General features: G+C 48.2%; 1 protein-coding gene across 10 annotated transcripts in view; it reads left to right on the forward strand.

Annotated features, from left to right (window-relative positions):
• Nucleotides 1-15,000, forward strand: part of tenm3 (teneurin transmembrane protein 3) — a 478,631-nt gene that overhangs the window by 436,256 nt on the left and 27,375 nt on the right. For all 10 annotated transcript variants that reach the window (XM_031560115.2, XM_042703120.1, XM_042703121.1 and 7 more), the window contains 2 exons: nt 1,840-2,107; nt 3,959-4,102. In XM_031560115.2, the coding sequence (XP_031415975.1) occupies nt 1,840-2,107; nt 3,959-4,102 (412 nt within the window). The remainder of the gene's footprint in view (nt 1-1,839; nt 2,108-3,958; nt 4,103-15,000) is intronic.

A 15,000-nucleotide genomic window follows, 5' to 3' on the forward strand; every position in this document is an offset into this window, starting at 1 on the left:
GTCACCCTCTGAATTTATTCAGGCCTGGAGGTTGCCCCTAAGAAAACATAAGGAGGCCAGGCCATATGAAAGGGCAAACACACACACAGGAATTAGGTCTGCATGTCAATTGTGGTTATGCTGATGATAAGGCACCCCATGACCTATTGTGTGTGTGTGTGTGTCTTGTGAGTACCTATACATTAAACCCACAGATGGGCTGTTAAAACTACAAGCCCTTATTCTGCCATTGAGGAGGTTTTATTTGGTTCTCCTCTCTCTCTCACACTCTCTTCTGCCCCTCCTTCCCCTTCCATCAATTTGTTTTTCATTTTGATTGATTCTGTTGTCATTGGCCAAGCATATTGTATATCAAAGGCCAGCAGGAGAACAGAACCGGGCTCTCACACCGGTCCTGACAGCCTAATGAAAATACAGCAGGATCCAATCCCTCTGCAGAAAAGGAAGAGAGAGAGGGGAAGAGAAGGGAAGAAGTGGAAAGGAAAAAAGAGGAAAGAATCCCTGGTGGATTTAGAGTGGGGGTGGAGGGGGGGGACTTCGCTTAAGTAGTGAAAATCTGATGTGTCCTGTGACTGTAGCACGCCGCGCTGTTCCAGGAGAGGCGAGAGTGAGGGAGGTTGATAGACAGAGGAGAGAGTGATAGTGAGGGAGATGGGATGGAGGTGGAGGAGGGTATTATGGTCTTTCCAGACAGGTTGCTGGAGAAGAAAGAGGGGTGGTGGTGAGGCAGTGTGGTTTTTGAGCCGCTGCTGGACACCACTGCTCCATGCGACCTCCTCGTGACCCTCAGAGGGGGCTGCTGTGAGGGCCAGCCATGTCCTTCTCCGTGTCATCGATACGCCACACAGGGACGTCAGCCCATCACTAAAATACACACACGCACACACACTCAGACACACACACACACATACTTATATACATAATTACATACATACACACAGACAAGCACACACATATATAAACACACACACACAGACATACTTACATACATACTTACATACATACACACAGACAAGCACACACACACATACATACACACACACACACACACACACACACACACACACACACACACAGACATTCTTACATACATACTTACATACATACACACAGACAAGCACACACACACATACACACATACACACACACACAGACATTCTTACATACATACTTACATATATACACACAGACAAGCACACACATACATACACACATACATACAATAACAGACACATACATAGATACTTACATACACACACACACACACACACACACACATACATGAGCACACACACCAACATGAATACACACATACTGTGCTGCACTGCCTTTACTCTTATGGACATTCTAAACAGGGCTATGTAATGCCTATTAGCTGGGGCGCTGGACTGGGGCGCTGGCTGGCGGCGGGTGAGGTTGGCGCTGAGCGGGGGAATAACCGCCGGTTCTCGTGCACACACACTCCCACAGATGGAGCGTAATCCTGCCGAAGGAAAAGCTGTGGCTTCTGGGGCGACTAATGCCCCTTCCAGCTGCTCGCCACAATACAGGAGGAGGGGGAGATAGGAGGGAGGGAGAGAGAGAGGGACAGAGGGAGACAGAGGGAAAGAAGGTCATTCCTTTTTTCTTTTTTTTTTTTTAAGTGATCCCTCATTCTGTCTTGCACTTCCGTTGCTCCAACACCCCCCCTGCTTTGACATCCCTGACACAAGATTTACTCCGCAGAGTCGCTTAAAAAAAACCTGTTTCCTCACCCCCTCCTCTTCCACCTCCTTCATCATGTCTTCTCTAACCTCCTCTCCCCCACCCCCTGCTCCCTGTTTCTCTTTGATGTCGCAGGTGCTGCAGGAGGAGACGGCCATCCCGGGCAGTGACCTGAACCTGATGTACCTGAGCTCGCGGGCGGGCGGCTACAAGCCCGTGCTGAAGGTGACCATGACCCAGGCCACCGTGCCCTTCAACCTGATGAAGGTGCACCTGATGGTGGCCGTGGTGGGGCGCCTCTTCCAGAAGTGGTTCCCGGCACAGCCCAACCTGTCCTTCACCTTCATCTGGGACAAGACAGACGCCTACAACCAGAAAGTCTACGGCATGTCCGAGGCCGTGGGTGAGTAGTGGGGGGATGGGGTGGTGGTGGGTGCGGCGAAAGTGCTTATGTTTATATTTACAAGTGTTTATAGAGCCATTTCTCCAAGTGAACCTATTCATCGTGCCCAACGGAAAGACTCAAGTGCGTTGCCGCGTCCACACACATCTACCGCACGATCTCTCGGCTGCTTCTCTCGAACGAATGCACAAGATCAAATGCAGGTTTTTTTTTTGTTGTTGGTCTCGGCGCACCTCTCGAGTGGGCACTTCAGGAAGAAAAGTGGGCCAGTCGGCGGGCCGTGGGAGCCTGGCCAGACAGCATGGGAGGCAGACGGAAGCGGAGGTCACGGCCGTGGTTGCCTGGCTCAGCCTGTCTGCTCTTCGCTGCTCAACCCAACGCTCTTAAAAACACACTTTTCCCACACACTGTATTTAAAGGCAGGGGAACATGTTTTGCTGCTGTTCAGCATGGGAAAGAAGACCCACCAAGGTTAAGGAGAAGACCTGAATATAAATAGCATCTATATTTTCTTTAACGCTAATGGCTCCCTCTCTCTATGTTTGCATGCTAATATTTCCCCATGTTGAATACGCCAGAAGGTCGGTGTCTCTAATTTAGATGGCTGAGGGCTTGCTCTTTTCCAAGCTGTTTTTTCTCGGCTGGCTTTTTGCTGACAGTATATATTTCTTTTTTTGCATGTATGATTGCTCTATACAGAAACCACAGGGAGGAACGCATTTTTCTCTCTCACTCACTCACTCTCTCCTTCTCTATCTTTTACTCTCTTTCTTTCTCTATCGCTCATATTTTCATGAAGGTCATGCCATTTGCGTTCCTTTTGATATTTTTGTCTTTCTGCCTCCTTCTTTTTTTGTTCGTTCTTTTCGTTCTTTTCTTTTGGCTAAATTTACCGTGGGCTGCGGATGTGAAAGGCAGTGCTTTTACAGTAAGGCTGCATTTGGCAGCAGCAGCCAGAGCAGGCAGGGCCACGGCAGCCTCAGCGAAAGCTTCCTGGCAGACAGAGCGGACAAGAGGAGAGGAGAACAGAGGAGCGGCAAGCCAGTGGCCAGCCTGCTTTGATTGTCAGACCCTCGTGTAAAAAGGAAGTGCAAGCCAGCATGGAAAAGGAGGAAGGGAAAAAATTGGAAAACACAACAAAACATCTCGGAGCTATGCTGTCAAGTTCTTTGCTCAAATGCTCGTAGTCTTGTACAAACCTAACTGCATGCTGTGAGTCTAAAGAGAGCATGAGGTTCAAACCAAGTGTGTACAGATGTATTTACGCATGAACACACACACACACACACACACACACACACACACACACACACACACACACATACAGGAACACATGCAGGCACACACCTTAAGGGTATCGATTGAGATCTCCTCTCCCTCCCTCTCATCAGAGTTTGGTTTTGCAATTGCATTACGCTGGTAATTTCACTCACCGAATCGCCTGGCGGTTATTGATTGTCAGAGAGGTGCACAAGGTCGCCTGCTTAATGTGATCGGCTGAAGACAGATATGAATGTAAAGAGATCTGCTGCGAGGCCAGCTGGGGAGAGGGCAGTAGGCAGGCCCCAGGCTGATGTTTAGAGATCCTTATCAAATTAGGGAAGTTATGAGAAAGTCTCTACCGCTGTTCTCAGACCTGTTGTCGGGAGAGGAATGCCAGCATTCCCAAGCAGTGGGGAAAGGTGGTTTCCGAGTGCTACAATGGGAAAGAAGGGAATCAGCGGTGGTGTAGACGGGAAGGGAATGAGCACTGAAACTAACCCTAACGTTTGCAATGTGTGGATGTGTGTGTACAGGTTTGTGTGAGTATGAGTGCGTGTTAGTGACGGTGTTCTCTGTGCCCCCCTGCAGTGTCGGTGGGCTTTGAGTACGAGTCGTGTCTGGACCTGATCCTTTGGGAGAAGAGGACGGCCATGCTGCAGGGCTACGAGCTGGACGCGTCCAACATGGGCGGCTGGACGCTGGACAAACACCACGTGCTGGACGTGCAGAACGGTAGGCACACATCCGACCCAGCTCACCCACCTCTACTCCTCTTGGTCCTGCTCGTTATGGACCAGGATTCTCCTCTTTTGTCCCCACATGTTTGTTTTTTTATCCGACTCTCAAAGCATGTTGGCTCTCTCTCTCTCTCTCTCTCTCTCTCTCTCTCTCTCTCTCTCTCTCTCTCTTTCTCTCTCTCTCTCTCTCCATTTCTTCTTGCTGGTGCACATTGAAGTGGTCCCTGTTAGGGTGCACTCCTCTGCCAGATGCTTTTGATCATTTCATTTCTGTGGCAGGAGAATACACACAAATATTATGTTGAATGTCACCCCTCCTCCCCATTTGAGTGAAGGTAGCGCTGGTGTCTTGTTCATGAGCCTGTGGATTTACACATACTGCTGAGGGCCCCCTGTCAATATTTAGCATGAGGGTTCAGAGGCGTGCATTGACACACTTATTAGTGCCCGTTCATGCATGGCAGGATGGGTTTTCTGACACTCCATCTCTTTCTCTCTGTCTCTGTCTCTCTCTCGCCCGCTCTCTCTATCTCTCCCTCTCACTGCTTCCCTTACACTTCCTTTTCGCTGACAGATGGCGTGCTGCTAACAGTACAACACAAATGCAAGCCTCAGTGTAAATGTGACGGACATTATTGTGAGGTGTGTGTGACGTGTGTGTGTGTGCGTGTATGTGTGTGTGTGTGTTTGTGCCAGCTCATGTGCTGTCCACTCAGCTGTGTTGTAATAGACATTTCTGCCGAGATGTCCTTCACCGAGAGGACACTGCACTGAAGGGCTCTCAGCAAGCTTGCACTCTCCACCCCGCTGTTACTCCAGTACTCCCACCCACCACCATCTACCTCGCAGAGACACACGCTCACACCACCACCACCACTTCATCAACGTGAGAGAGTGAGAGGCTGAAGAGTGCATCCTTGAGACACATGAAGGAGGGTAGGAGGGAAGGAGAGGAGGAGATGTTGGACGGGAAAGTTGAGAAAGCTGGAGGTGTGCGCTGTGACGCTGCAAGACCAGGGCAGCCAGAGGTCACTTGGCTCCGGCATTACTTGCGTTTCAGGACAGCCAAAACCATTTCGCTTGAGAAAAATAACAAGTCGTAAAAGAAAGCGGAAAAGGCTAGATGCATTTGGATGTGTCAGCACGGTGTTCGGTTTCCCCCTCAACCCCTTAAATCACAAATCACTGCTACAGAAAGAAAAAAAAGAAAGAAAGTTATATATATATATGATTGGCAGCGTCTCCTCGAAGTGTCTAATTGAATGAGGCGCAGAATTGGTCATTATGAGGTGACGGACAGGGCGCGAGGCCAATCAATCCTCCTGTTAGGGGGTCAGCTGAGTGCTTGTGTTCTGCGGGCTCGGCAGCCCAGGCCCATACTTAGGGCAATGAGGAAGGTGTCCATCACAGGCAGGGCCGGTAATGGAGACGTCCAGAGAAGAGGCCCACTCACCTTAGTAATGAGAGAGCAAATGGGCTCTCCTGAACCAGCAAAAGCCTGGAGGCAGCAGCAGCAGCAGCAGCAGCAAGCTGTGAGCCTTGGAGCTGCCTATGCCCTCTCATAGCCACTGTGAGCCACGGACAGGTCAAAAGACACATACACACAACTCAAAGGGAAATGCTTCTGATTTCGTGTAATTGTATCATTCTGTATCTTTTCATCGATTCTCGTAATGCATTTTTGTCCAATTCCGATCTGATTTTCCGCGTTAGGGCTTTTCTTTAGGGCCACGCTAATGAACACGTAATGAGAACGGCTGCCACGGGCCGGCCGCCTCCTCTGGGCTGGCGTGGGATCCACAGAGCAGCCGCGTCTCTAGGCTCATCTCTTTAAGTGTCAGCCCCGCTGACTGACACTAAGCCTCCCTTTACCTCGCCAGCTTAGTGCCAGCTGTCCGAGGGAATTCAGCCAGCCTTTCATCTTCACGCCTCACACACCCCCAACACACACACACGCACCCTCCTTCCTGCTCCCTCGTCGTGTCTCTCTGTCCCAGCGAGGAACCCCAACCCCCCCCCCCCCCCCCCCCCTTTGTCCCCCTCTTGTCCTCCAGACCCCTTGTGGAAAATGAAATGTCTGCTCGACTCACGCTGTTCCCAAATGCCAGGGCTATTGTCGGCCATTTTGGCTCTTTACTGGATGGCCTTTTTCGCCGCCACGGCGGTCCACTCGCTGTGCCACTGTTCCCTTCATTAAACCTGTAATGTCCCCAGATGGCTGGGCTTTAAATGGCCGTTTTGACTCTGCGGGATGACTTGGCAGCGGCGTCTCTCCTCTCACCACCCTGTCTTCTCGATAATTACAGCCTATAGCATCGCCCGCAGCCATGATTGATCCGAGTGGCGTGTCAGCATGGATGTCCGCTGTGTTGTGAATTTATGCGTACGGTCAGGGCCAACGACCAAGAAACTCTAATTCTCAAACAGCACAGCAAAGTTCGTCCTTCATATCGGCCCTATTGGAGCTAGAGGGCTCAGGCCCGTGATTACAGCCCTTCAGAGCCGGAATGGCTGCCACTGCCCGCTGCTACATGCACACAGAGAGGTTTTTAAACAGCTGTAAACACCCCCACACCACCAGCCTTTCCACAGAATCACACAGGGCTAATGGCCACTGATTACTGTATTTCCAAATGGCCGCCACAGACTCATTTTCCCGCTGTTCCACGGTGAGGCAGCGGAGGCGACTGATTGCCGCGCATTCCTGAGTATTGTGCTTCCCAGATCCTCACAGGGATAATAGTGAGATCGCCACAGACTCCAAAACCCGCAAACCTGTGGCCCATTAACCCATGGTGAGATTAAGGCCCATTTTGGTCCCCTGCAGCAGCCGCCACCCACATCACTAACACTGTCTCTCCTCTCTGGAACAGGTAGATCTATGGGTTATGTTCACCACCAGAAATTTCACAATAACCTTGGGATGGCTCAAAAGGAAGGTGCGCTGTGTGTGTGTGTGTGTGTGTGTGTGTGTGTGTGTGTGTGTGTGTGTGTGTGTGTGTGTGTGTGTGTGTGTGTGTGTGTGTGTGTGTGTGTGTGTGTGTGAGTGTGTGTCAGAGGGTGTTACATGATTTGAATATTAGTGTGTGAGGCCACAGGGATAAGCATGGTATTAAACCGTGGGGATTTCTCACTGAGCGCGTGTGGGAATAGGAAGCAGCCCAGTGGCCAGACTGCAACACTTGTCTCTTTGTAATGTTAGTAATGCTGGTAATAGGAGAACAGGGCCTTTGGGGCTTTGTCAGATATATCTATCGCTCACCACAGGAAGTGTGTGTGTGTGTGTGTGTGTGTGTGTGTGTGTGTGTGTGTGTGTGTGTGTGTGTGTGTGTGTGTGTGTGTGTGTGTGTGTGTGTGTGTGTGTGTGTGTGTGTGTGTGTGTGCCCTCCCCAGTGTCCTCTACCTGTCACCATAGTCATCACATTACTGCTCATCCTACCCCCCAAAAAACAGAAAACATACATCAACAGCCATGGCCAGAGAACATGAGCTATGTACAGTGAGCTCACATAGACACACACACACACATATACACACACATATGCACAGATACACACACACACACACACACACATATATGCACACATACACACACACACACACAGTTAGACACTAGATCCCTCTGTGTATTCTCCTGTGGTTTCCTCAGTGTTCTCTGATAAATGCATTCATGAAAAGAAGGCCATTCTTTCAAAGCCCCGACCACTTACAATATTTATCCCCCTAGCTGTGATATGGGACTCTTTGCAGGGCAAGAACCTGGTCCGATTCCTGTCACTGCACTGGGAGGGCTTGTGAGAGTGGTGGGGAGGTAGTGGTGATGGGGGGGGGGGGGGGTTGGGGGGGGCTTTGAGCGATAGATGCTCACATCACAGCCGCCTTTCTTCATTCATCATTTAGCATGAATCTTTTATCAGGGATTCTCTTACATAAGCCTCCAGAAATCCAGCCAGGCCGCTTGGAGGCAGGACCACGGCCGTTAAAAGCCACAGCTCTCGCCCTTAAGTCAACCAGTGGGCCAGAGCATCACGCTCACACTCTATCTCTCTTACTCTTTCTCTCTCTACCACTTAATCTCTTTCTCTCTCTCTCCTTCTCTCTGTCTCTCTCCTCTCTCTCCTTCTCTCTGTGTCTGATGTGTACTCTGTCCTCTGAGACTTGCAGAGTCAAAAGGCTTGGTGGGTTTTTTGTCCTTCTTCACTTGCAGACAGTTTCCACTCGATTGCCCAGCCCCTCTCTCTCTCTCTCTCTCTCTCTCTCTCTCACTCTCTCTCTCTCTCTCTCTCTCTCTCTCTCTCTCTCTGTCCCTCTCTCCATCTCTGTCCCGCATTTCACTTCCACCTTTCTGGGTCGCTCTGATAAGGGCTGTCATGTCTGCATGTCTGTTTGGGTGTGTGTGTGTGTGTGTGTGTGTGTGTGTGTGTGTGTTGTGTCTTCGGTGCTTCATCATAGTGGCTCTCAACTGCCTCCTTCAGGGATAGACAAAGTAAACAAGACGTACAGCCACTAAATGATGGATGTACACGCACATACACACATGCACACACACGCACGCACGCACACACACACACTTAATGTCATCTCATCACCTCATCATGTCTCTGTTCATCTCTTTCTCTTTGTTTCTAAAGGGTTCACAATAGCAGAGTGTATACACATCTTCCTACAAACCACACATTCTACACATTATTTATATCCTTCTCTCTCTCTTTCTCTCCCCCTTCTCTCTCTTTTTCTCTCTCTCTCTCTCATACACACATCTGGTCAAGCCGAAAATCCCATTCTGCCTGTGTGTGTGTGTTTGTGTGTGTGTGTGTGTGTACACGCACACACCTGTGAGTGTAAGTGTGCATGCGCATGAGTACCGCCCTGCATGTGCGGATGTGCGGCGTGTGTTGGCGCTGGCTGGATGGGAGCGTGTAATGTGGTGGTAGGTCTCGGTCCCCTGGGCCCAGCTCGGGCTCTCTGATGTTGGTCTGCTAGAGCCCCAGGTCCCCCTGCCTCCCCTCTCCTGCCCAGCCTCCCCTGCTGGCTTTCATCTGCCCTTATCAGGCCCTCTCAGAGCTCCAGCCACTCACACACCCACCTCCACCGCTCAGCCAGGCCCAGCAGGAGGCCCCCAACCTGGGGGAGGAAGCTCAGCTCAGCTCACCTGCCTGTGCCCCAGCCTCAGCGGAGAGCAGAGATGGGGAGGAGGTGCTACTGGACACCATTTTTGTCTTGTTGTAGAATTAGTATCCTCTGACTCCTCTGGCTCTCCTGTTCTGTTGTGCTCTCTCACTCTCTATCTCTCTCTAACTATCTCTCTCTTTATTTATCTCTCTCCCTTTTGCTCTCTTTCCCTCTCTCTCTCACTCACTCATGTCCTCTCTCTCCTTTTCCCCCTCCCTCCCGATCTCACTCTAGTGTGCCTGAGGGCAATGTGTAGGGGGGCACTCTCAGAGCTGGTGTATATATGTGTGTGTGTGTGTGTGTGTGTGTGTGTGTGTGTGTGTGTGTGTGTGTGTGTGTGTGTGTGTGTGTAGAGATGTTGTGGGAGTGTTTTTCACACCTCTCCCAAAGTTCCCCCTCAGTGCGCTGCTCTGGTCCCACTCCAGTCTCTGTTTGGCCATTATTCTAATCAGCCCTCATCTCTCAGGTTTCCCAGAGAGGCCTTCCCCAATCCAGCCTGAAATATTTATGATGGGGGGTACTTAGCGTGCGGGAAAAAGATTTGGCTGAGCAGAAGAGTGTCAGAGAGAAGGAGAGAGGTTAAATTAAATTGATTTTTGGCTAATACCAGCTAACCGCGAGCACGCACTTCAAGCTGCTTGCACACACATGTACATGCATGTGCTTACATACACACACACACACACACACACACACATACGCAGGGGAAATGAAAGTGGTCATCCATTAATGAACACCCAGGGCATGTCTTCAAGCATGGGCTGGTTGTGTTGGCTGTGTGGTGCTGGAGCCATATTCATCTCTGCCAGACCCATGGGGTTAAGGGCAACAGAAGAGGTACCAATGGACACTGTGTGTGTGTGTGTGTTTGTGTGTGTGTTTGTGTGTGTGTGTGTGTGTGTGTGTGTGTGTGTGTGTGTGTGTGTGCACGCCGCAAGGCAATGATATGAGTTTGTGACTTTGTACAAGGATACCTTTGTGTGTGTGTGTCTGTGTGTGTGTGTGTGTGTGTGTGTCTGTGTGTGTGTGTGTGTGTGTGTGTGTGTGTGTGTGTGTGTGTGTGTGTGTGTGTGTGTGTGTGTGTGTGTGTGTGTGCTTTCAGGCCTTGGCTTTAGGAATAAGGTCCATCCATCCCATTTAATCAGGCTCTGTCACAGGCAGGGGAAAGCAGTGCAGAGGTTAAACTCTGCACCCCCACCTCCGCGCACACATACGCACACAAACGCACGCGCGCACGCACACACACGCACACACATAATCACTTCGCCCTCCCATAATGCTGTTTTTACACACTAGAATTGAGAGAAAGAAAAGGGCAGAATGGGAGAGAGACTGAGGAATGGTATCTAGGATATGTCAGTGAAGTATAGATTGAATTAATAGAGCTGAGCATGCGATGGAATTCCTCTTTCCTGCATCACTTCTTGTTGAAGCGCCAACAAACTCCCTTCAAGGTCAGCCTCGAACCCTGCACCGCATACTCTTGACACCCTCCCACCTCCCCCACACACAGAGGACGATTACAGCGCCCCTAGCCCCTCGCCATTCCTCCCCTATGCATTACACTCTAATGGAACATTCCTTTCTTATCACAGTGTAATTTGTGGGAATGTGTCCGAAGAATGCACGTAATAGGCTATATGGAGCTTAGTGTCGAGGAAAGAAGTTCAGCCAGTAAATAAAGGATTTAAATTGCTTTCAATTTCAATTTATGTCTCCTTTGTTCAAATAGAGTTGCCCGCCCAGCCTTATTTTCATGTGCGGCTTTCTGTTTCGCCTCCCTCACACAATATATATTCTGTGAAGCTCAATGTTAGTAGTTCCCCTGGGCTGGTTAAGGTTAAGCAATCATTTCATACATAATTGAACAGTCACACTGGTGTGTATTTTTCCATATATGTGGCGGTGTACACTGGCGTATTAACCCTGCGTTACCCTGCTAGAGATAGGACTCTCATGTGGGTCATTACGGTAATGGGGAAATGTCTGCTGCATTGCAAACTAGAGTGTGCCACTGGTATTTCTAATTAGCCAGCACTGGAGCAAGAAGGGCTTCCTGTGGATGAGTGTTTCCTAGTATGTGTGTCCTTCACTGTTTACATGGCTTCTTATCCATATTGAAATAGTGTGTGTGTGTGTGTGTGTGCATCATTGCAGTGGCTGAGGAACCAGCAACTCCAAGAGAGAGGTGCTGAGGCAGAAGTCAAGGTCGTGCTTCTCTCTCTCTCTCTCTCTCTCTCTCTCTCTCTCTCTCTCTCTCTCTCCCTCTGTCTCTTCTGGGACAATATCGCTCTCTCAGCAAGCTCCATGACCAATTTGTCTTTGTTAACCGTGCACCAGTAGCGTACTGCTCTGAATTAGCCTCCACTTCAAAAACCGCCTCATCGGTCTCCTCCTCTCTCTCTTTTTCTCTCTCTCTCTCTCTCTCTCACTGCTCCCTCACTCACTCTTCCTCCCTCTCTCTTGCTTTCTCTCCTCCCTTCCAGAGTCACATCTTACCATGCGTCCCTTTATCCCCGCATTCAATCGCTTAATCAATTGCAAAGTGCTGATCAGAGGTGTATGTGTGTGTGTTCGGGGGGGTAAATTAAGATTTATGGTGAGATGTGGACAGTGCAGCGGCCCCTGGGTGTGTCTTGGTCGGGTTTTTTGGGGGGGCGGGGGTGGGGGGGTCGTTTGTTGGTTGTGGAGGAGGCGCTTCAGATGGCGTCATTGATCTCCAGCGTAATTAGCCAGCGAAGAAAGAGAGAGGCCGCGTTCAGAATTCCAACATGTTGCCCGACGTGAATAATTTAACGCCCAGCATGAAGTCATCCTTTGAAGTGCCTCTTTGAAGCAACACCCCCTTATCTTCCTTTCACTATTCTGGTCTTTTTTTTCATAAACAGACACACACACTCAGGCACACACTCACTCACACCAACACACACACAAATCTAAACTCTCAACCCATTCAGCCTGTCCCCAAACCCCTCCCCCCCAAAAAAGTCCTGGTGTTATGACTTAAACACCCGGCCATCAGAGGTCCGGGTTCTGCCAGTTCATGGAACGGGATGGATGTGCTGCTGGCCATCATCCTGAGGCTTGTTGTAGACTTGGTGCCCTCTGACATCATCTTTTTCTCATTTTGTAGCTGTCATACACACACACACGCACACACACACCCTCTCTCTCCCTCTCTCTCTCCCTCTCCTTTTCTGTTTCCTTCTGTTACTTTCTGTCTTACTCTCTCCATCTCTGTTTCTTCGTGTCTTGCTCCCTCTCTCTCTCTCTCTCTCTCTCTCTCTCTCTCTCTCTCTCTTTCTCTCTCTCTCTCTCTGTCTGTGTGTGTGTGAGGGAGGGAGTGGTTGGTTGGCTGTCCTGCCATAGGAAGCCGGGGGAGATGTCTGTCAGAGGAGGCCGGCTGTGGTGGAGTCTTATTTAAGCCCTATGTGGATGACAGCGGTTTGTGGTGGCTCATGTTATTTTAGTGCCATCCATCTCCCGCCTGTCTCCCTGTAGTCGACCAAAACACACACCAACACACACACACACACATATATATACATATACAAAACACTCTCTGTCTCTCTCTTTCTCTCTCTCGCACACACACACACACACACAAGACAAATCTGTGCGGGACTAGATAATTGCATGTTTGAATGTTTGGGGAAGAACATCCACTTCTTTTCTATTAATTAAAATGTAGAGACATTTTTCCTTTGCAAAAATATGACTGACACTGGCATAAATTATTGATATAAACATTTTATATAACTTTTAAATTCCTACACTCCCCTCTTAATTCAATTTTTTTATTTTTTCGAAATAGAATCAGCAATTAAGTAAATAAAGTTGTGCTAATATTTCCTTAGGCTAAAAAGTTTAGTAAAAATCATAGATCATTTGAAAAGTAGTTTTTATCGGATTTTAAAGCTACTAAGTTGTACACAGTTTTCTCCAGTTTGGATTATAAATGTGTGTACATGACAGCGGTTTGCATGTTTTTTGACTCCTGTATGGTGTACTTTTATGTGACGGCAGTGTTCCCGTGTGCAAGCAAAAATGTTCCCCGTGGTTCATGGCTGACCGTCCTCGTGCGATGGTGGCCTTGATCTCCCCTCTTTATTGAGTAAAGATCAAAAGCGCTGCTGTTCTCCACACCTTGTTTCATTTTGGGCTTGATGAAAGGCCCCCCGTGGGGTGATTGGCACCGGGAGAGTTTGATGTTTGCAGCATCGTTCTGTGGCACAAGCTGTACCTGTGCCATGGACTTGGACTTTGTTTTGAAGGGGTTATCAGATTTTATTTCGGGAGCTCCAAATTACTAGGCTTCTTTTCTGTGCTTCAAAAAAAAAAAAAAAGGAAAATATAAATATAAATAAGTTGCTTTTTTTTTCTCTTTCCTTCAAGTTTTAGTTAATAATTTGTTTTCTTTTTTTTTTCTGAAAAGGTTCTATTAAAAATGGCTTTCTTCATTTAGGATTAAAATGACCCCCTACTAGGAGTTAGATTCAAAACAGACAACAATGGCATTAGATTAGAGGTTGGAGGTAGTGTTATGCGATCTGTGGCTGGCTGCCAAAGCCAGAACCAAGCCCTGTTTTCCAGTGTGTCCTCAGGCAGGATATTAAACCACAGCATTTTGGATCAAATCAAAACTGTGGACTGGGGGTGAGCAGCAAAGGGTTCAGACCCACAGCCGTTGGCGAGGCGTTCCCCTCCTCCCTTAAACTCAGCCATCCACTCTCCACACACACACACACACACACACACACACACACACACACACACACACACACGTGCACACGTGCACACACTCATACTAATACGCATACACGTTTGCACACAGAAACGCGTCCCGCATGCTGAAATAAAAAGAGCCCAGGGTTTAGGCAGGAAGTGATCAGAGACAGAGCTATGAGGTTGGCTGAGAGTGTAATCCATGCCAACACACAGCTAACACACACACACTCACAGCTAACACACACACACTCACAGCTAACACTTACACACTCACAGCTAACACACACACACTCACAGCTAACACACACACACACTCACAGCTGACACACACACACTCACAGCTAACACCACCAGTCATGGATGAGGACAATACCACAGACTTTACAATTATTATTACAATCAACTCAAATAAAAAAAATATGCTCAAATTTAATTGACACACTTTATTTGGACGGTCAAACAAATCTGTTGAAACTACAATTAAATACAATTGATGGATAAGGTTAGGAGTAGGGTTTTGGGTTTGGTTAAAGTGAATAATTGTGAAAGATTGAACTTAAATTTCAACAAACCATCTCTGTATCCAAATATATCCAAATAAAGTGTTACCAATTTAATTATATTTTGTAAAAATCATTTATTTATTTCGCAATGGAAAATGTCAACATTAGATATTTGTATAAATACACATTTTTTAACAATTTTTTACCTTATAAAATGAGTCCTAAAATCATTCCTCCTCAGACTTTGAAATGAACAATTAAACACTGAAATAAGCAATTAAAAGTGTAAGCCCAGAGTAGCAAAATAAAATGTCTTATTTTGTAAAAAAAAAAGAATAGAATAATTGGCAAAACAATTTTTCAAAATGTTTAAAGACTGCATGTTAATATCCCTGCTTGGTCTCATTGTTTCTTTCATGTTGAGAACTTGCCAAAATGCTGGCACTAATTTAGCTGCTAGATCACATTTCAGCTTTTTCTTTCAAGCCCT

The sequence above is a fragment of the Clupea harengus genome, chromosome 22 (genome assembly GCF_900700415.2).
Source record: "Clupea harengus chromosome 22, Ch_v2.0.2, whole genome shotgun sequence".
NCBI classification, from domain to species: domain Eukaryota; kingdom Metazoa; phylum Chordata; class Actinopteri; order Clupeiformes; family Clupeidae; genus Clupea; species Clupea harengus.